The 23,077-nt window shown below is 40.5% G+C and overlaps 2 protein-coding genes across 4 annotated transcripts in view; one reads left to right on the forward strand and one right to left on the reverse strand.

Annotated features, from left to right (window-relative positions):
• Positions 1-610: 610 nt before the first annotated feature.
• On the forward strand, positions 611-1,837 carry TEX38 (testis expressed 38). The gene is made up of 2 exons (XM_005862315.1): positions 611-647; positions 1,230-1,837. The coding sequence occupies exons 1-2, from the start codon at positions 611-613 to the stop codon at positions 1,835-1,837; spliced, it is 645 nt and encodes a 214-aa protein (XP_005862377.1).
• A 2,023-nt stretch (positions 1,838-3,860) lies between these two features.
• EFCAB14 (EF-hand calcium binding domain 14) overlaps positions 3,861-23,077 on the reverse strand; it is a 39,311-nt gene continuing 20,094 nt past the window's right edge. For 2 of the 3 annotated variants that reach the window (XM_014536487.1, XM_014536486.1), the window contains exons 5-10: positions 19,983-20,093; positions 18,852-18,956; positions 16,084-16,170; positions 14,266-14,377; positions 11,581-11,706; positions 3,861-7,290 (exon numbers count right to left, since the gene is read on the reverse strand). In XM_014536487.1, the coding sequence (XP_014391973.1) occupies positions 7,115-7,290; positions 11,581-11,706; positions 14,266-14,377; positions 16,084-16,170; positions 18,852-18,956; positions 19,983-20,093 (717 nt within the window). In that variant the 3' untranslated portion in view covers positions 3,861-7,114. The remainder of the gene's footprint in view (positions 7,291-11,580; positions 11,707-14,265; positions 14,378-16,083; positions 16,171-18,851; positions 18,957-19,982; positions 20,094-23,077) is intronic. The other variant, XM_014536488.1, reaches the window with a different exon arrangement.

Raw genomic sequence — 23,077 nt, forward strand, 5'->3', positions numbered from 1 at the left:
AAGTGAAGGATGGGGAGGAAGGTGAGGCTGGAAAGGATGGAGGGCCAGAAAGTAGGGAGCTCCCACAGGACCTGGTGCCCAATAAACACCACTTGTTGAAGGAAAGTAACGAAACAAAAATAAGATTGTAAGAGGCAAGAAAGGAGGCATTATTCACTTCGTTCCCTTGAGCAGGTTTTCTTCGGACAGCTGGATCACAGACATCTTGAGGGCAGGGCTTCCCAAAGCTGTGTGTGCTCCCTGCCACCCTTCCCACTGTTCCTTAATGCCCAGCAACATGGATAAGTCCCTGAGGGACTGGGGCCCTTTCCCGGGGTTGGGGCTGTTCTGTGGGTTCACCATAAGGGGTAGGGGGCAGACAATTCAGTGGCTGGGTCAGCCCCTGATAGAAGCAGTAGACATACAGTATGGCACCATTAGATGAAGTCCCTATCATTAACCCAAGACTTCACAAGCTCCGCGCCCCCCCCCCCCCCCCCGCTCAGAATCCAGTGACCTCACCCTTAGGAAACAATGGGGCTGGGGCATGTCAAGGACTCAGTAACTGGAGAGATGGGTAGGTAAGCTCCCTCTCTCCAGGGCCACTGGCAAGATACCAAAGCTGGACCTGATGGATTCCCAACCGAAGGACCTGAGCTTCCCTAGTGGTAAATGACCCTCCTATTCCTGATCCTTGCTTCGTGCCCTTAGCTTGGGGCGACCTTTTGCATGGATGGTGTGTGTGGTGGGTCCTGCATGGAGGAGTGCTAAGCAGTTAAGCTACTGTTTCCTCTAGAAAATGAAGGATTTCTTGAGGACATGGGGGGTGCTACGAATACCCTAGGACCATCACAACGGAATGGGTAGAATGGGATGGGACACTGGTGTCCCTGTCAACTGTTACTTTTACTTCCTTGATAAGCCTGGCTTTAGTGAGGTTCTCCATCTGGTGGATTGGATGGGTCCAGGGTTGGGAACCAAAGGCCTGACTAAGCCTGGACAGGCCATGCTCCCCTCCAACCTCTAGCTTTCCTTATCTATAAAGGGCTAGGGGGGCCTCTTAAGCTCCCTGGAAATCTAGCTTTGACTAAGAGAATGATAAGTCAATGAGGAGGGAGGGAAGGAATGAAGAGCGTGGCTAAGTGGATGGAATGACTAATGAACGGGTTAAGAAGAAGAATAAGAAACAACTCAGCCCCCAAGCTAGAGCTATCAGCCAGCTTGCCTCTTTTTCTTTCTTATTGCCTTAGTGTGGATCTCGCTGTACTTTGGACTCCTGGGGCTGTGTTCAGTGCTAATTGGTGGCTCCATTCTCTTTCTGCACTGGAGGAAGAACCTGCGGCGGGAAGAGCGTGCCCAGGAGTGGGTAAAGGTGATGAGAGCCACTACATTCACCTACAGCCCACTGTTGTACTGGATTAACAAGCGAAGGCACTATGGCATGAACACAGCCATCAACATGGGCCCTTCCCCTACTGTCTCCAAGACTGAGACTGAGGTCCAGACTTCAGATTCTCTGTGCGAGTTGGATAGCACTGAGAGTAGGAGCTATGCTGCTCAACAAACCAGCACCAAGGTGGAGGCCCCTGTCCCTCCGCAACCTGCATTGCAGCTGGTCCCACAGCCTCCCCTAGCTTCCCCAATGCCTCGGCCCCAGAACAGCTCCCCACTCCCGATTCCCATCTTTCAGGAGGTGCCCTCTGCCCTCTCCCTATGTAACCTACCTCCAATGCTGAACCACTCCGTCTCCTATCCTTTGGCCATTTGTCCTGAAAGGAATCTCCACTCCCCCTCCCTCCCCACACTGGCCCATGGGGACCACTGCTTCAATGCCAAGCCTTTTGCTTCAGAATTGTAGTCTCCTTTCACTGAGTGTGGAAGCTGGAGGTACTGGGACAGAGCTAACCTCGGAGGTGGTATTGACACAGACTAGGGCCCATCTGGATGTCACATTATGAAAGATTAAAAAAAGTCCCAGGCTCCCTGGTGTCTCATTTGTTGTTAGGAGGGCAAAGTCCTTCCCCTGTTTGATAGGGACAATTTGCAAACCAAATTGAAGGTCACTGAGAATCACCAACACAAATGGGAATTGGAGGGTTGGTTGTGGGAAAACACACTGAACTAGTGCTTGTGATGGGCTCCACAGTCCTCTACCCAGTTTTTACTTAAGACCAAAAATGTATGCTAGGTTCTGGGATAGGTACCCAAAGGCACTGCCATTCTGTGAGACATTAAGCACAGCTGCCACAAAGTGATAGCTGTGGAGCATGTGTGAACTGTGGTGATTCACAGTGACAGGTCACAGGCAAAACAGGTCATTGAGATCCATGAGCCACACTGCACTGCTGGCTCAATCACATTCTTTGTTAACATGTATGTGTACTGAGTTGGGGTTGTCTCTACATTGTTTCTAATATAAGAACACTGCCAATGACCCTCCACTTACAGATGAAGAGACAGTTCTCAAGGGCATTTGCCATATTGTTATACTAGAGGCCCAGTACACAAAATTTGTGCACTTGGGGGGGCGGGTGTTTCTCAGCCCAGCCTGCACCCTCTCTAATCTGGGACCCCTTGGGGGATGTCCGACTGCCGGTTTAGGCCCGATCCCACAAACCGGCAGTCGGACATCCCTATCACACAGGACTGCTGGCTCCCAACTGCTTGCCTATCTGCCTGCCTGATTGCTCCTAACCACTTCTGCCAGCCAGCCTGATCACCCCCTAACTGCTCCCCTGCTGGCCTGGTCATCCCTAACTGCCCTCCCCTGCTGGTCTGGTCGCACCCAACTCCCTCCCCTGCTGTCCTAATTGCCCTCAAATGCCCTCCCCTGTGGCCATCTTATGATGGCCATCTTGTGACCACATGGGGGCGGCCATCTTGTGTGAGGGTGTGATGGTCAATTTGCATATTACCTTTATTATATAGGATTGCAGAGCAAGGTCTCAAATTTACATCTGCCTGGCTTCAAAGTTCATCTTCCAACCATCCACCCTGGTGTCCCTTCCGTAATGATACATTTGGTTAGAAAACACTTGGCAAATGATTTCTGTGTGTGTAGGATGGAACTAAGTTGATCCATGGAGTGGCTTGGGGGAAGTGAAGCCCCTAAAATAATATACAGAAATGTATCCAGTTTTTAAAAAAGATCTTTCCCTAAAGGGATTTATGGCCCCTCCACAAGGTAAGATCCACTATATGAGAGAAATTTTGTACCTTCTGGAAACCATCCTAAAAAAGAGAAACAAAGATAATACTAGCTATTTTGTGCTAGATTAAAGGTAAGAAAGCTCAGGTCTGACCCAGCATATACATTTTTTCCTTTCACTTTGGATATAAGGAAATCATCTTATCATATTTGGTAAGATGCTCAAATGAGCTAAGCTTTATGTAGTCTTCCATGAGGGGGAAGGTCACCCAGATTGTGTGTGTGTAATCCCAGAATCTAGCCACCATGTAGAGCTAATTTTTCTATTATTTTTCTGTGCAAAAGAGCTACAGCCCCTATATGGCCTCTCTCTTGCAATGGATTTCAAGGCTACATCCTTTTTTTAAGGCAGTGAAACATTTCATTTAAACATGCTCTTACACTGAACCTCAACATATAAAACAGCCCTAAGTGGAGCTTCTGTGGTTGATACAGGAAAAGAGGCTCACTCATAACCTCCCCTCTCCCCTCCCAACCTACAGATGCCAAAGAAGCAGCCTTCACTCCTTCAGTCCAAATTCTGCATTCGAGGTAGAGTCTTCAATTGAACACTGTGCCCACAATCTGTCTCTGCTTTCAAGGGGAGGGAGAAGTCCATAAAATCAGGTTTCAAAGTAGGTTTTTTTTTTCTTTAGTAACCAGAGGTAGGGACCTTAGTCATGACACAGTGGGATAAAAAGTAAATTTTTATTTAGATAAATTAAAATGGTTGTATTACTGATATGAAATAAGCAAAGTTCAAATCAAGCCATGGAAACCTTGAATTCACTCCCCAAACAGAACCAAACTGCTTATACATTACCAAAATAGCTCCACTAAAGCAAAGTAGATTGACATTTCTTAATGTGAGAAAACAACAAGGTAGGTTAGGTTCATATAACAAACAATACACGCTCTATAAAGTCTCAGGAATACCCAAATGTGTTCTGGTTTGGATATGAAAGGAGGGACTGCATCTAGCTGGTGTTGGTAAGCAAGCCAATGAGGTGTGTAGCACACGAAAGCTGTCACTAAAAACAACTCAACAGCAGGCCATTATGAGTATGAGCCCATTACAGCCAGAAGCTTCAACTGTGACCGGCAAGACCAGCGGGGGCGCCGACAGTGTTCTGTCCAGCAACATAAAGTGAGGAAACGCCAATGGAGGGACAGTAGCCAGTAGGTGAAGAGTGTCCGTTCTTCAGCTTTGCTGTTTGAGGCACATTCCTAAGTGCCAGGCCCTTCTCTGCCCTTTAGATAACATCACAGTCATCTCTAAGCTGATTCTCTCTTCTTTTGGTTCTTTTCTTCCTACAAAACACTTTTGCCCTTTAAGTAAACATTATATCAGATAGTACAAGACAAAAGAAAACAAGGACCAAGCAGCAGTGCTTTGGGTAACTTGGGAAAGCAGCAGTAGGAGCTGCCAGAGTGGGAAGGTCAAAGTAACTGAAACCAAAACCAAAACCAAACTCACCACTACTGTCGACCTTCCTTTCAGAGCTGAGATGTGGCAGGTGAGGCTTGATTACAGTTTAAGACAATTTACAAATAAAAATGCCAAATTAACACTGAACAATAGGTTTCTGAGGCTCTTCTTAGGCCAATGAATCTGCTCAACTTCAAACAAAGGAGTTCAAGTGCCCTAGTTCTGCCTGGGAGATAGGGCACTTTCCCAGGCTGTGTGACAAGAGTATTCTCAAGTCTGAGAGGGCAGCAGGAACACCTCTGCCAAATTGGGTAGGGGGAGAGGATGGTACTATATACCTGGCTCAGGGATGATGCTAGCCAGACACACTTGAGGTGAGAATGGATGATAAACTAAAAAACAAAATGACTTCTCCACAGATAGCTCTCTGATGCAAAAGAAAAGTACGTACAACAAAGAGTTAAGGTGTCCTCAAAGTATATGCCTATGAATAAGAATTTGAAACTAAAAAGGACAAGCTACATTACCCCCAAGTATATTTCATATAAATCAGTTCTCAAAAAAATACCTTCCAGGTAGACATACTATTTATGGTACAGTATATACAAATATAGCAGAATAATTCAATTTATTGCTAGAGTGTTATTTGGTTGTTACAAAATCCGTCAGGGTATATATATTAAAAAAGGGGGGTGGGCATGGAAGGCAGCCAGAAGAGTACTCTTCAAGTTACCCAAAGTGCTAATTTTATACCATATTTTAACCTTTCCAAGAAAGTGAAATAGCTCGGTTGGGCAAGGAAAAAAATTTTTTTTTAAAGAAAGAGAAGCATAAGCCATATGAGGTAAGCAGACACATTCATGGGAAAAGACTTCATCTTGCATTAACTAAATTTTTATATTTCTAGAAAAAAAACCAAGGTTAGCCTACACCAAGCTGAATATCATATAAAGAAAAAGCAAAACAAAACCAGCCCTTAAATAGTTAAGGATGTTTGGCTGCATCCATGGCTAACTGGGCAACTTGGACAAAGTTAAAATGGAAAAAGTTAAAATGGAAATGAGTTCCACTAAAGAAGTCAGTGTACGAAAGCTTCTCTAGTTTCTCCCTGATGTGGCCTACAGCACAGCTAAGTTTTGCAAAGTTTTTTCCTTATGTATTCTTTAGAGACTCCTTCTAAGAACACAGCACACACAGATAGCATGGAGGTATAATTCCTTTCAGTTCAGGGTCCTGTAGTACCAGGCTATGGAAGTATTTAAAGGGAAAAGTATTGCACTTGCTTGCATTAGATCTGAAAACACTTGCTACCATCATGTAAAGCCCAATGTTCCAGGCCTGTCTGCTATGCTTGGCATTCTCTGGACATAAAGCTTCCAACTACTTCTGACCTGATAACCATGAAGAAACTTAATAAATAAATGTTCACAACTGTTACGGCCTTATCCCCCAGAGGAACATATTAGGTTCTTGGTTAGCCCCCATGTAAAATCTGTTTCCTGGGTCAGAAATAAAGGCACAGCTCTCCTCTAAAGCTCCTGGGCAGCCAGGCTGAGCCAGTGACCAGGGACTTCAGCCCTACCATTCAGAATGGAGATAGTATCAGAGAGGGAAGTCAGCCACAGCTTTAAGATAGATTTGAGTGCATGTGTGTGTGTGTGTGTGATAATCCTGCTCACTCAGGGAGGGAAATATATCTCCTCACTGGATAACTTTCTATGTTCATAAACCCTGAAATACGATAAAAAATAATAAAAATGCCAAGAATACTCTCTGGTTCACAGGTTGCGATTAGCTAAGGGGACAGAAACAAAGATATAGATCTTACTTTCCTGCGCCTGGAGGCTGCACTGTCCCCAGTATCCACTCCCTAAATATATTCCTCTGGCCACCAGACCAAACCCCATGGCAGCACCTAAAGGAGATGCCTGAAGGAGACATGGGCCTAGTTTTAGTTGCTACCAGATCAAATTAGCGATTTTTGACAAGCCATTTATTCATGTCCTGTTTCAAACCATTTCTCCTAACTTCCCACAAAATATGCAGAACTCTTCTTTCATTTTAAATATTTATACACAGAAAAAGCCTATCTTTTAAAGAAAAGACATTTTCTGAGTCTGAATAAAGTGCAGCTAATTTAAGGCAGATTTATGTGAAATATAAAAGGTGGCTTATTCTTACTATATACACTTTTTCTAGTTCTAAAAGATAAGGTCTCCTTCCCTCAAAAAAGGAAAGAGAAAGAAAGAGGGCTTGACTTTTATTCTGGCAATTTTAGAATTAAGATCACACTGGTTTCAGGAAATCATAGATTTCTGAACATCGTAAGTAAAATGGTCTTTTTTAAAAAAATAACTTTTATATAGCTTTTTCAAACAAGTTAAAAGGTTGCAATGTGTCTGCTACAATAGTTTGGAGGATTGGAGGACTGATAGATAAATAGAAGGGTTGTTTTTGTTATGCGAGCAGATATTAGGTAGCCCAGGGTATATATCCGTTTCTAAATATGCCCAATGAGGCTAGACACCTACAGCTGCTCTTAGCTCCAGGAATGAGTATCTTCCATCTCCATCAGCATCAAACTCTCTCAAACTCTCTGGTGCTGGCATAGCAGAGCCTAAGGAGTTCCAAATTTCCTGGTAGGTCAGCTTCCCATCCATGTTCTGGCCAGTCTTGTAGAATAAATCCTCAAGATCTGTTTAAAAAAATTGCAAAAAGTGTTTATGTCTATAAATATAGCTAAATTTAGTTAACAGTTTAAACAATAGCCACAACTGAATGTAAAGCATTAAAAGAAAGCTACTTTGCAGACTCTGATTCCAAAAGGTAAAGTTTAGGATATCACTAAATCAGAAAGACTAATTCTTTCTTGATCCTTGAGAGAAATACTGTATGGCACTATCCTCCCAAAATAGAAGCAGTGATAGATAATCACAGGAGAATAAAATAGGCTGGCCTTTTCTCTGTCCAGGGCCTTCCTTTTGGAATTTTCAGATTTTATTCTTATGTTGAAGGGGTGAAAAGGACTAGAGAGGCTTAAAGAGCTAATTGACAGGAGCTGAGCTTGTAAAATAGACTCTGGCATTTTGTCAGTTAAACAGAGTTATCATGTGACCCAGCAATTACATTTCTAGGTATATATTCAAGAGAAATGAAAACATATGTCTACAAGTACACAAAAACTTGTATACAAATGTTCATAGCTACATTATTCCTAAAAGCCAAATGGCAATCAATTGATGAATGGGTATACTAAGTGTTCATACAATGGAATATTATTCAGCCATGAAAAGGCATGAAATACTGTTACATGTTGAACTATGGATGAACCTTGACAACATTATGCTAAATGAAAGGAATATAATGCAAGAAAAAAGCATATATAAGTTCATATATTGTATGATTCCATTATATATGAAATATTCAGAATAGGCAAATCCAAAGAGACAGTGGTTGAGAGATTAGTGGTTGTCAAGGGCTGGGGGAAGGGGAAAAAGGGAATGACCATTTAATAGGTACAGGGTTTCTTTTTGGGATGATAAAAATGTTCTAGAATGAGTGTGATGGCTGCACAAACTTGTGAATATACTAAAAAAAACTGAATTATACATTTTAAAAGAGAGAATAATATGGAATGTTAATTATATCTCAATTAAAAACAACCAGAGGACTATACAGGGTGGGGCAAAAGTAGGTTTACAGTTGTTTGTATGGCAATTCTATAATAATAAAAGTATAATATGCTAATTAGACCAGACGTCCTTCCAGATGACCTTCTGGAGGAAGCCGGGGCTGCGAGGAAAGCCTGGGTCCCGGGTGCCTGCTGGTGGCTGGAGAGAAGCCCGGGTCCCAGGAGCCTGGGTCCTGGGTGCCAGAGGGAAGCCGGTGCTGGCAGCCAGGGGAAGGAAGGCCTACTCTTGCACAAATTTCATGAATCAGGCCTCTAGTACAATAATAAAGAATAATACAATAATAAACTGTGTCACGTACTCACAAATATAAATCTGTTTTTACCCCCTCTGTGTATCTCTTCAAAGCTATATCTTTTCCAGCTAAGAGAGAGAGCAATTATACCAGTTGATTTTTTTTTTTTAATTTAAAAAATATCCTCACCTGAGGAGTGAGGATATTTTTTTCATTGATTTCTAGAGAGAATGGAAGGGAAGGGATGTGGGGGAGGAGAAAAAGAGAAAAACATTGATGTGAGATAGATGCATCGAGTGGTTGCCTCCTACATGCACCCTGACCTCGGGTAGGGGATTGAACCTGCAACCCAGGTACATGCCCTTGACCAAGAATCAAACCCCTGACCCTCTGGTGCACAAGCTGATACTCTAACCACTGAACTACGCTGGCCGGGGCTGTATCTTCTTTTTTATTTCTAAGATATTATTTGAGCCAATAGGATTGGACAATTTCTATCAACAGTTTCTGCTTGTATTTTCTCAAGGACCCCATAATGAACACTTATTTAATTTAATTAATAAATAATTAAAAATTATTTATTTTTTAAATTTAAATTCTTTATTGTTTAAAGTATTACATATATCTCCTTTTCCCTCCACTGACCTTTCCCTGGCTGCTCTCACCCTCCCGAACATGCCCTCACCCCCGCTACTGTCTGTGTCCATTGGTTATGCTTATATGCATGCATACAAATCCTTTGGTTGATCTCTTACTCACACCCCCTCCTCTGCCTTCCCTCTGAGGCTTGACGGTTTGTTCGATGCTTCTATGTCTCTGGATCTATTTTTGTTCATCAGTTTATGTTGTTCATTATATTCCACAAATAAGTGAGATCATGTGATATTTATCTTTCTCCGACTGGCTTATTTTACTTAGCATAATGCTCTCCATGTCCATCTATGCTGTTACAAATGTAAGAGTTCTTTCTTGTTTACAGCAGTGTAGTATTTTATTGTGTAGATGTACCCCAGTTTTCTAATCCACTCATCTGCTGATGGGCATTTAAGCTGTTTCCAAATAGGAGGGCCAATTATTTACATAACATTTAAAAAGGACTTAAGCCCTGGCTGGTGTGGCTCAATGGTGAGAGAATTGGCCTGTACACCAAAGGTCTTGGGTTCCTAGTCAAGGGCATGTGCCTGGATTGCAGGTTTGAACCCCAGCCCCTGGCCAGAACAGATGCTGGAGGCAATCAATCAATGTACCTCTTTCACATTGATGTTTCTTTCTCTCTCTCTGTCCCCACTCTCCCTTCCCTTCCACTCTCTGAAAAGCAATGGGAAAAATATCCTCGGGTAAGGATTAACCAAAAAATGAAATAGGAAAGACTTGGACTTGATTATGTCTCTACTGAATGACTTAGTAGAATTAGTCTCTACTATCAGAAGATAGTCAATGAGGCTTATGTTTCTTTAAAAATCTTCCTAAATTCCTTTCCTTTCTTCCTTTATTCAACTTCACACTTAGATTCAATAGGCCTCTGGCTGTTTGGTACTTAGGAAGAATAGTAATAATTTGAAGGGGGGAAACAGTTGCAGTGCAAGGTCTAGTCCTTCAAGGAGTTTTTGTAGACAAGCTTCTGAATAAGGGCCTAGTTTCACTCTTAAGATAGTCCTAGCAAAGCAGCTAAATAAAAGTCTTGAAAGCTAGAAAAGCAGGTGGGAAGTTTGTTCTCAATGCCTGCCACCAAGTGGCTAGCTGAAAAATGTTTTATTGTGTGTGCATATGAAGCATAAGTTAATAAAATGTGCTATGCACTTGGTAGCAGTACTTAAATAAAAATCTAATTGCTGTTCCAAATCATTTCAAAAGTGTAGTCATTCAAAAGTATGTAAAATCTATGTTAAGTACAAATGTTAAGATGGCTCATTCTTAATCTGCTCTTAACAGACTTTCAGCTCCATTCATTCTCATCAATTCTTGAAGTAATAATGGAGAGTGGGAGGAGGCAACTTGTATTGCCAATAAACACAACTTAATACTCCTGTCTCCCAGAAAACAGAAAGAAAAAAAAAATTGCGATGGGAAAAAATAAGTAATTGTATTTAAATGGCAAAATAAATTTAGGTCTTCTATGCTTCTTTTGTAGCCTGTAGATAACTCATTCATTTAACAAATATTCATGTGTACCAGCCACTATGCTAGGGGCTAGGAATGAAGTTAAATTTTATGTCTCCCTAGGAAATTACAACAGAGTGATACATACTAAACAGGGGCAAACAAAATAGAAGAGGTCATACACAGAAGGAACCTTATCTGGTCCTGGGAGGTACGGAAATGTTCCCTGGTGGAATGGTATCTAAGCTGAGGTGAGGAGCCAGGCAAAGGCAGTGGACAGGAGTGGGGTGATTTTTCCAGGCTGTTAGCAAATGCAAAATCAGGAGACCCAAACATCACAATGAGGGACAGAATATACACTGTTGGGAGCAAGGCAAAGATATTTTTCTGTGAATCATATCCTTTTTGCTAACGTTTATCTTACTGATTTTTCAGCTAAAGGACTCCTCATTTTTGGAGGGTCCTGACAAATAGGATCAACTTTTACTTTATTTTTCTAATCTTACAGTATTTATTATGTTTGCCTTCTCCACTAGACTTTTATATCTGTGAGGAATGTGAGACTGTATCTTATACTGTATTGTTATTGCTCAGCACTGGTATAATTAGGTACTCAATGAATGAATGAAAACTCTAAAAACATTACTAGAGAGATAATATAGTTCATTGGTTAAGAGTGTAAATTTTGGTGTCAGACTGCCTTGGTATGAATTTTGCCTCAATTAATTATTTGCTGTGTGGACTTAGGCAGTTTCCCTATCAGTAAAATGAGTATCATACATGAATATTTATGTTCCCTGAATTGTTAATCAGGATTATATAATACAAATGCATATCAAATATTGGCCCAGAGGAAGTGCTCAGTCAATGTTATATATAATTCTTTTTCTTGCAAGTTAAAAAAATTAAAAAGTTATAACTTTGAACATTTCCCTTATTACTCCATGGTATAAAAATTTACCTTTGATGCTAGCAATTCCTGGTAGGGAGATAGATCTTAGCTGGGCAGTTTTCTCAATGTTATCTCCAGGAGACTGTGGAAATTCTGGAAATGCTGATGGCTTTGATGTGAAACTCTGTACTTGCTCTGTAACAAATACACATGGTTTTAGTATTAGCAAGTCTGACACGAAGTTAAACCAGCATTGAAGGTCATCTCTTAGGATAATTGCATATATACTGAATTTAAGAGAAATTGCTGACAAAAAGACAACTTACTGAATGAAAGAAGATATTTACAAGTGATACATCTGGTAAGCGGTTAATATCCAAAATTTATAAAGAAGTTATACAACTTAACACCAAAAAAAAAAAAAAAATTAACAGTCTAATTAAAAAATGGGTAGAGGGCCTTAATGGACACTTTTCCAGAGGACACATAGATGGCCAATAGACATATGAAAAGATGCCCAATATTTCTAATCATCAGAGAAATGCAAATTAAAACCACAATGAGCTATTACCTCACACCTGTCAGAATGGCTATCATCAATAAATCAACAAAAAACAAGTATTGGTAAGGATGTGGGGAAAAAGAAACCTTGTGCATTGTTGGTGGAAATGCAGATTGCTATAGCCATTATGGAAAACAGTATGGAGATTCCTCAAGAAATTAAAAATGGGCCCAGCAATTCCATTTCTGGGTATATATCCAAAGAAATCCAAAACACTAATTCGAGAGATATATGTACCCCTATGTTCACTGCAGTATTATTTATAACAGCCAAGATATGGAAGCAACCCAAGTGCCCATCAATACAGGATTGGATAAAAAAGTTGTGGCACATATATACAATGAAATATTACTAGGCCATAAAAAGAATGAAATCTAGTAATGTTGCAGATGGACCTAGAGCAGTGATTTCAACTGGTGTGCTGCAAAAAATTTTACAACATGCAATACCTGACCATTTAGTGAGGGGCACCGGTCTCTTCTCCCTTAGATTGTAAAATAAAAAAAGACAACAGCCAACACAATAATAGCTGTCTGGTGTGAATGCCCTGCTTGAACCGTGAATATGTAGGTCATGTAACAGAGTTGCTCCTTACTGGTCAAATCGCATAATAAGGTTGATTAGTTAATTATTGGTACCAGAAATCCTTATATACAAGTAAAGGAACCAGTTTTTTAAAACGTCACTTTGGAGCAAAAAGAGTAGGTAACTATTATTATTATTGGTAAATAAAACAAAATTATATCTATTTTTTTTGTCAGATTGGCAAAAAAATGTATTTTTTTGTTGTGCTGCAGAATTTTAGTATAATTAGTTTATGTGTGCTATGAAATGAAAATGATTGAAAATCACTGACCTAGAGGGTATTATGCTGTGAAATAAATCAGGCATAGAAAGAGAAATATATAATTTCACTTATATGTGGAATCTAAAGAACAAAGTAAATGAACAAACAAAGCAGAAATAGACTCATAGATACAGAAAACAAACAGATGATTGCCAGAGGAGAGGGGGGTTGGAGAACTGGATGAAAAAGGTGAAGGGATTAAGAAGTACAAATCGGTAATTACAAAAACAGTCATGGGAATATAAGTTCAGCGTAGGGAATATAGTCAATAATATTGTAATAACTATGTATAGTGCCAGGTGGGTACTTGAAATGTATGCAAATTACATGGTTGTCTAACTATGCTGTATATTCAAAATTAACATAGTATTGAATGTCAACTGTAATTGAAAAATAGAGAATTAAGCAGCATAGTGACTGAATGAAGTTAAAGGCATAGATTGAACATGTTTAGGGCTAAGTGAAGATTAATCAGTATTATACAACATTAAAATTTGAAACTGTGGTCTCTGGTGTGGCTCAGTAAGGAGCTGTGGTCTCACTGCAAGATCATATAGCACCAGTACACGTTTAAGATGTTAAGAGTTTAAGCTGCAACTGAAAACAGCATTGATATTTGATATCCTGGGAACTGTGCTATGAGCCTGATCAGGGGTATGTGCCACCAGACCAGCTGGTGCTGAAAGAATGCTACCATACAGTTGTGTAGCAGAATGTTAGCACAAGGCCTCCCACTGTAGTCTGTATCCCACCCAAAAGAGAATAGAGAGGTTGTACTGCTTTCTTAAAATTAAAAAATACTTGTGGGGGGGAGGGGTCAAAGCCAACATAGTTCAATGCCTTAGAGTTATGTCCTCCTAGAGCTTAAACCAGTGGAGGTTGATATATCTGCCAATATTGACTAGGTATGCCCCTACCTAAAGCCAAGGGTCTTTCCAACTAAATGATCCCATCATCATTTGTTAATGGTATTTCAGAAGGACTAATAATTATTTTAAAGTAAATTTTATGCACTTAAAAATTGAAAAGACTTCCATAAACATTTAGCTGCTTTAATACATGCTATGACAGTAATGTTTTTTTGCCTATAATTGGATGCAGACAGCATGGAGAAGTCTATTTCCAGCTAAACATTACCCTTCTTCCCTTAATAGACTGGAGTACAAATCATGTACCAAATGGGCTTTTGCTAAATGAAAGCAAAGTGTATCAGCTTCATCTCAGTGCGCTCAGGCATCATTCACTGGGTTCGATCAGTCCTGCTGGAACACCTTTCCACTCCATGTGGGAGGCAAGCTGCTCAAGCCTGCGTGAAATATTCAGAAGCCAGCCCTGAATATCTCACCTTCATGGGTGGTCTCTGGAGGCCTGTTGCTCTCAGGCTTGTTGGAGAGAGCACTGATCAGCTGTAGTTTCTCCCTTAGCTTGGATACCTGAGAATCTGAACTATCTTCTTTCTGTCCAAAACAAAGATCACAGAGGTTTAAGTTGGAAACAAGATTTCATTTGATTCTTTATTATATCCCCAAAGCCTATTTAGCATGCAGTGCTTGACCCCCAGGAGGTTCCCTATCAGTACAGGCAATGAAGGGATGAATCAACAAATACTAGAGATATCTTCGGTACTCAGTGTTGATGAGGGCCTAGCTGGATTTGAGCCTAGACCATTAAGGGAACATTATGCTAGAGATGATCTGATTCACTGTGAACATTTGGCTGATGGGGGAAGGCATGCCTGTGTCAGCAGTAAAGGAAATGCCCCCTTGCTCAGGAGCCTCTACGACACCTATTTCCTAAATGAGTAGCATATTGGTTTCTAGGAATGATTTCACACTAACTAAATAATTTTCCTGAATACATTACTTCACCTTGTGACTAGACCACTTTAGGTAGAGTTTTATGCTCTTATCACATTAAAAAAAAGCAAGCAAACCACAAATATTCCCCTGATCTTCCTTTTCTCCCCCCATGGTGATGATTCAACTGGTGGCAGGAACTGTTAGGAACATGAAGAAGCAGCTCTAATACTTCTAATTCAAAGTCTGATTTGTATCTTTTTAAAAAGCTTTTTACCTTATACCCTGCCTCATCTCCAGGATGATCTAGACTGGCATATAAAAATAAATTTAATTATAAAAGGAGAGAAGTCTGGTTTCTATGAGGCCTGTTTCTAACTGCTTAGGCTAGGGTGAAAGGTCCTGATTCTGTGCTTAATTAGAATATCAACTCATTACATGTTTCTTTTATTCAATATATATTTACTTATTTCTCTGCTGCCTTTATTTCTACACTAATAGTGTATAGATCATCACTCTTGGTTTATTTAGGAAGCTAATATATGGACATATATAACTAAAACTAGGTCCTAACTGCTTGAAGAATTATGATAAGAGAAATGGCATCTGGTTAGGATGCTTAGATGAGGCAGCACAAAGGGACTCATATATTGAGATGACAAAAAATACAAAGGATCTAAAAGTAAAACCAATAAATTTAGGCAAAAATGTGTGCTAGCTGTATTTTATTCTGATACCCTAAGACTTTCTTTGCTGGGATATCAGAGTATATCACAGATTGCTTATCTTGTAAATATGTCTGGGATGAACAATAAAACAGAAAGGTACAAGGTGAAGGGAACTGGCTGAGGCTTAAATGGACTATATAAGTTCTGAGACTGCAAATTAAAAATAAAAAATAATTTTTAGGTTAGACACTGTTTTTAAATTATCTAAGCCACTGTTCCCTATCGTTAGTACATATAACTTCCTGTCTTAGCTTAAAAGTCATTTCCTTAGGAAAGCCTTCCTCATCTCTGCTAATGCCCTCATCATATCCTATACTTTTCCTGCCTAGCATTTATCACACTCACAATTAATTATCTGTTCAATTATGTGTTAATGATTTTCTGACTGATGGACTTTGAGCTCCACCAGAAGAGGGGTCAGGTGTCTATCCTGCTCAGTATGGTCACCCCAGCTCTTAGCAGAGTGCTTGGCACAGGGCAGGCGCCTGATAAAGTCTTCACTTATTCAATAATTTACTGTGTCTTGAAGTTTTAGCAAATTAGACTGAAGTGTTCCTTTTGAGAAAGAAGCAGCAGTTCAAAAGCACAAAGATGCAGATGCATTTATCTTTATGTCAGAGTAAGCTTCCTGTTATTTACCTTTATGCTTTGAGTTTTTACTGTATCTACTCTGCTGGTCACCTGATGCAAAGACTCTCTTTTCAGAGTGGCAGCTCTATCACCTATCTTAAAGGGTAAAAAGAACAAGAGAAGATTAAAGGTAAACATTAAAACTTACACAATATCTAGCACTTTTTAAGAAATTTGGTCAAACTTATTTTAAAGCTCTCAGAACACTTTCAGCAGAAATACCAGAAGGAGAATGAGAGAAGAGAGGGAGAAAGGCAACCAAGATAGAAAGCTGAAAATGGTGCTTAGTCTAGTTGATTCATTCTAAGTTTAAAACTTTGAAGTATAAAAAGTGAGAGAACTTTGACCTAGAAGTATGCTGAGATACTACTGGAAGAAGCAGTAAGACAGATCTTACTATTATCAATTTCCTGTTCTGGAGATAAATACAGTGGGGAGGAGAGAAACAGTAGGGGAAGTGTGCGATGGTAAGTTTTCACAATAAGCCTCGAAAACCTTGGAGGCCTTCTACTCATCAAGTCATCCAAAATTCCTAGCCCCGGCTTAGTTTAGCAGAGTTCAAAAGCAAGGCTCCCTTTTACAGTAAGGCTCCTTTAATCTTTGCAGATTTGTAGTCAATTACACACCCTGTAAAACAGAAGAGGGACAGGTCTTACTCCACCCTCCAAGCCAAGTCGAGGCAATCTGCCAACGCTCCACTATGGCAGAGCCAGTTCAAACACTGCTTTCTATGTGCCAGAGTTTGACTTTATTTGTGGGCTTTCTTCTAGCTTTGGTGGTTACTTAAATTCACAGTATAATTTCCTGTATTTGGTTTCCATTTCTTTATATATGCCTATATCTTTGCTGTATGAAATCCTTAAAGGTGAGGCTTGCAACTATTAAAAAAACAATCCACATGGATCCCAGCACAAGGTATATGAGGGAAGGTGATTAAAGAAACACAATAACGTGAAAACCAGTAAACCACGTGGTCGGCTAGCATCCAGTTTCCTCGCATGTAAAATGGGAGGCTGGACTCAATGATCTCTTAAATTGAGGAGCTGGTCAGGTCTGATCTGTTATTTAAACGGCTTTCCTGACCTTATATGCAAAAGTATATGTGCAAATGGAGCAGGGTAAATCTGAAAGCCAAGTTCTGGCTTAGTGAAATGGCAAAAGATTCTTCAGTTATTGCCACTGACATTGCTCCTACCCTTAACAACTTAAAAAAGATCAAGAAGACCTCACTTAGAAATATGTGCCAGAGCTTCCCTACCACTTGTAACATAATAGGAGGCTTGTTATCTCTGCCAACAACTTGTGGTGAGCCCTGGGCAAGCAACTAAACCTCTCTACATCTCCCTTCCTAACCAGAACCAACACCGCCTGTGCCACGCACTCCACAGAGCTAGTGTAAGGATTAGAGGAGACAAGGGTTAAGGATTAGATATAATACAAATGTGTAGCCTCTCAGATATGCCAGACGACTGTGTCTGAAAAGGTAGTGGAATGTCAGCCACGTACAGACAACAGACATTGCGACACAGACACGTCACTAAAGATCTGAAAAGATTTATGATGCTGACGGACAGGTTCGCTTGCTTTTCAATCTTGCTCATAGCAACCAAATCTCTTTCTACCAAGTTGACTCTGGGTAAGACTATTGACTATCTCATTCATTCCCTTGAATTTAAGATCATTCTGCCTCTGATACCCCACTAGGCACTGTTTATCTCCTCTAAAGAGTTGTGGTGGTACAGGATATTCTGGAGTGGAAATAAATTAAGTTGTGGAATCCAGCTAAAGATGTATGCCAGACAAGCAGGCCAGCAGCACTGAACCACCATTATTATGTCAAGTTACGGAAGTAAACTCCTTTTCCTGTTTAGACCATTGATCGTCTGTCTCTGCTTTGTCCTTCTACTCTAAATCGCTCTCAGTTTACTCCCTCTGGAATTGTTCGGCCTCAGCTAGATAGGAGGGGGACAGAGAGAAGAGGACTACCTACATGATTCACTCTCTGGTCCCAGGAAGCTGAGAGGTTGGGAATTGATTTCCCAATGTTTACCTCACCTGCTGGCAGGAAAGCTTGCTGGGTTATTAACTGAAACATCCATTTACCTAATTTGTCAGAACAAAACTACCTTAGGAACAATACCAATTACTGAATTGGCTCATGTAGCAAAACTATAACAAGTAGTGCATTATTTAGTACAAGATTCAATTATTTTTATTGACATCCTTTAGTTACTGATTACTACTTAAATAGAAATGATGACTATAGGTTTTAAAGGGCATTAGACTCAGGACAGGAATTCTTCTTAGTGAAGATTTCCTTTATTTTCTTCATTGTGATTCTGAACTCAATATCCTTTTTCCTCCTTGTCTTTAGTCTTTAGAGAATCTTAACTTTTTAAGGCTATGCTTTTTAACATTATTAGAATTTACTGTGGCTCAAAATAGCCATTGCTCTGAGTTCATCTGCTATCCATCCATCTTTAACTTGCCCAGATTGCTGTTTTTTATAGTTTCAGGATACTCTGGTCATTCTATGTCTTTCAAGATGTGAAAATAAACGTACTCCACTGATTGACATGCAGGGAAAAAAGCAGATTGCTAAATAAGAGATAGGACAGCATCTTGGATCCCTATCCAAGCCCTCTCTGGTCAGCTCTCATGCAGGCATAAATATGCACAAGATGCCAGCTGAAGAACCACAACACTAAGCACAAACTACTCCGGCTGCTCCAGAGTCTACTGTGGTCACAGGGAGTTAAGCCAGAGACAAAAAATACCTGTTTCACATTCTCGCTGGGGGGTTTATTGTCAAGTTCTGATGGAGCTGAAGGTGATGGAATAATCTGGTCGCTTCTACTGGTCTCCTTCACAGAGTACTGATTCTGTTAAGAGGAATGGAGGTTAGTATAGGCAATAAGTAATTACTAAATCTACTTAGCCATCTGGGATGATCCCAGAACATTCTAGCTTCTCACTGGGGCATCCACAGATTCATCAACATGGAGGGCAGATCTAGGAATGAGTGGAGAAGCTAGGGAGCTTTTGTACACCTTGAATAGTCCCAATTTCAAGTACATATAACTCATCTCCACAGCATGACAGCAGAGGTTGTGCTATCCTTTTCAGCCTTCATAAATCCTGAATGGAGCCAAGTATCCATTAGGAGATGAACTCAGGCCTCTGAATAACTGCAGACGGCTGACATCTGCACAGTGTGGAGAGACATTTGAAAACAACCCGAGCACTGCAGGGATTGTTTGTCTCACTTGCCTGTTACTGCATAACAAATCATCCCAAAATTTTGTGGCTTAAAACAACAATAATTTATTATTTCCCAGGGTTCTGTGGGTTGTCTAGGCTCAGTAGGGTGGGGGTGTTCTGTTTCACATGGTGTAGGCTGAGGTCACACATATGGCTGCGTTCTACTGGGAGCATAAACATCAAAATGGCATTTCATCCTCTGGAGCCCCTTCACTTGGCCTCTCATCATTCCCTAGTCTAAGAGCCCTGCCAAATTCTGGGCCCACAGAACAGTGAGAAATAATAAAGTGCTGTTTTAAGCCCTAAGTTGTGGCGTGATTTGTTGTGTAGCAATAAACAACGGAGACACTTCCCTACTTTCCTTTCATTCTTTTCCATTTTCCTTCCTCCCATTCCATCCTCAGGTGTCTTATTTCGGTATCTCCTGCAGTACATTTGCAAAAGACTGAAGCTCTTCATTCTATCTACCTTAACTGCGTAATTTATAGATTGTGAAAATAACAATAAACACTGCTTATTGTATTTTTTTTAAAGGTGCATAGTAGGGTCTGTTTAGACAAATGGAAAGTGGGTACCCCTACTATTACTACTCAGAAAAGGGGGGCAGGAGAGTGCTGACTTTCTGTAGTGCTTGTAGATTTCCTTACCAGGTCACTCTGTAGTAACTCCATGGCTTTCTTGTGTTCGTCCACAGTTTTCTGTATTGCCTCCACAGCAAGATGGACACTGTTTAAAGTATTGCCAATGGAGGCTACGCTCTGAACATAAACATATAGTAAGGTTAGTGTTTTTTCTTTTTTAAAAATTTGTATTAGTTTTATTAAGATGTACCTGATTAAAGTGCACATGTTCAAAATGTAAGTTTTGACCTACATACACCTGTGAAACTATTAACACAATCAAGATAATACAGATCCATCATCCCCAAGTTATCCCTGTCCCTAGGCAACCACTGGTCTACTTTCTGTCACTACATATCAATTTGCATTTTCTAAATTTCATAGAAAGAGAAGCAGTGAGTATGTACGTTTTTAAAAATATGACTTCTTTCACTTAGTACAATTATTTTAAAATTTATCTATATTGTAGTTACTCAGCTACATATGTAGCTGGGTAGCATTCTGTTGTATGGATACATTGTAGTTCATTTCCCTGTTGATGGACATTTAGGTTGTTTTCAGTGTTTGGCTACTACACGTAAAGCTGTTATAAACATTCGTGTACATGTCTTTATGTGGGTATATGGTTATCATCACAATACCTAGAAGGTGAATGGCGGATCATATGGTAGATGTATACTTAACTTTTAAAAAAACTGCCAAACTGTGTTCTGAAATGGTTATACCATTTTATATTCCCACTAGCAGTGTATGAAAATTCCAATTACTCCATACCCTCAACACTGGTATCTGGAGTCTTCAATTTTAGCCATTCTAGTGGGAGTGTATATATCACTGATTTACTTTTACATTAAACACCAATAAATGGAAGTCGGTGTTTTTAATTATTTCAAATATCTTCAAACTATGAATTTCATGTAGCTTATACTGACACAATTAACAGGAAAAAAAATCTATATATAAAGCCAAAGTGACCGGACAACCAGACAACCGACCGGTTGCTATGACAAGCACTGACCACCAGGGAGAAGACACTCAACGCAGCAGCAGCAGCAGCAGCAGCAGCAGCAGGCGCATTGGGGTTGGGATGAGCAGCAGTGGCGCAGAGCCCTGGGCTCCAGCTCCTCCCCAGCAGCCTGCCGCTTCCCGCACTACTTCATGCTGTGCGGGATCGATGCAGACAGTGGAGCCCGATGAGCTGGCGGGTAAGGCCGGGCTGCGGCAGCGCGGAGGTCCACTGATCCCCGCAGGCCAGGCCAAGGGACCCCACTGGTGTATGAATCTGTACACCGGGCCTCTAATATATATATGTAAACAAGCAATTGTCTCAATTTAAAGGACCTTTCCTAGAGGAAAACCAAATCTTTCCTTTAAAAAACCCACTAGTTTGCCGAAACCGGGTTGGCTCAGTGGATAGAGCGTTGGCCTGTGGACTGAAAGGTCCCAGGTTCGATTCCGGTCAAGGGCATGTACCTTGGTTGCGGGCACATCCCCAGTAGGAGATGTGCAGGAGGCAGCTGATCGATGTTGTAAAAAAATATATTAAAAAAAATAAAAATAAAAAAAATAAAAAACCCACTAGTTTATAGATTTGGAACCCATAGATAAGATTCTCCCACAAACTGTAGGCAGGCAGATGGCCAGAGCTAACACTATAGATTGCCATGGAGTTTGGAGCAAATGATGGCTTTTGAGTGAAAATGGGTGGAACCATTTCTGGCTTTGGGAAAACCAGCATTGCAGAGATGAAGTACAAATTCCACTTGGCATTACTGGTTCTTTTTTTACTTTAGAATCCCATCGGCAACTACTAAGGAGAGTTAGCTATGAGCAGTGGCTTACTTTGCTTTCATTAGCCAAAGGAGCCCAAGAGGACTGGGGACTTGGGAACATAACTCAGAAGCCATCTTATTAAAAAGCTCTGTCCTAAGGGAACACTCAAAAAAATGTTACTATTTGATGGGTCTTGACCTTTTATTAAGATAGACTGACAATTTTATGATGTCACATTAGTATTTTTAACCAAGCTCTTTTATATTACGCTGATAGCCAAGAATACATTTTCAACATTAAAGAAAATTTATGTGAGTATACTGAGGTTAGGTATTTGAGATGAACTACCACTTCAAAACTGAGCCACTTGTAACAAAAGTAGTGTCTGACATTATTTATGCAAAAATTTGGAAAGACAACACCAATACACTGGTGCTCTGTTGTTACAGGCACTCAAAGACACCTCCTGTTAGAGAACCCTAACTGGCTGGATGTATGATCCCATCAGGATGCAAGAAAATAGTAAGCTCTTGTTTGGTATTCTTGGTAACTGCAAAGTGCCTGGCACACACTGGAAGAAGCTCCACAAATATTTATTGAATTTATGAATGCAAGAATAAACCAGTTTCCTTCACTAATGCAAGACTGCCAGAGTCGATTCTGCGCTAAAGGCTACAGAGGCCTATCTTTTTCCTACTTGGCACTTGGGAAGGATGGCAAGAAGTATTTGGCCTCATCAACGTGGTCCCTACTTTTGTATTTAAAGTTATAAACAGGTGACATTATTGGACAAATAGTAAGCTATGGAGACCAAGCTCACAGTGGAGGGGCTATAAAATGGCAAGTTTTGTTTCTGTTTTTGGCTTAGGAAGTTCTCCTTTGTGGAGACAATTTATATATTTATAGAGCCTGGCATATAATCAAAGTTATCACACTAAATTTGAAAAGTTAAAGACTAGATTTGACTCCCTTGCTCCAGAATCCCTTCTTATATTTCCTGCTGCAAGGGCTGATGTTGCTTGGGTTCCAAGTAGGCCCCTTCTTCTTCCTACCCACTCTCCCCACCCAGCTCTAAAGATCCCTACGTATTACTCATCTGCTTGGTCACTGCCTCCTGCTCTTGGCCTGAATCTTAGGGATCAAAAAATCAGAAAATCCAAATTATTGTTTGCCTAGGGCAGTGGTCGGCAAACTCATTAGTCAACAGAGCCAAATATCAACAGTACTTCTTCAAAATAGACTCGCCCAGGCCGAAAACCAACTTCTGCACATGGGCCATGAAGTTTCAATCGCACTGTACGTGCGCGCCCATACGTGGTATTTTGTGGAAGAGCCACACTCAAGGGGCC

This window comes from Myotis brandtii, unplaced genomic scaffold (assembly GCF_000412655.1).
Source record: "Myotis brandtii unplaced genomic scaffold, ASM41265v1 scaffold1631, whole genome shotgun sequence".
In the NCBI taxonomy this organism is placed as follows: domain Eukaryota; kingdom Metazoa; phylum Chordata; class Mammalia; order Chiroptera; family Vespertilionidae; genus Myotis; species Myotis brandtii.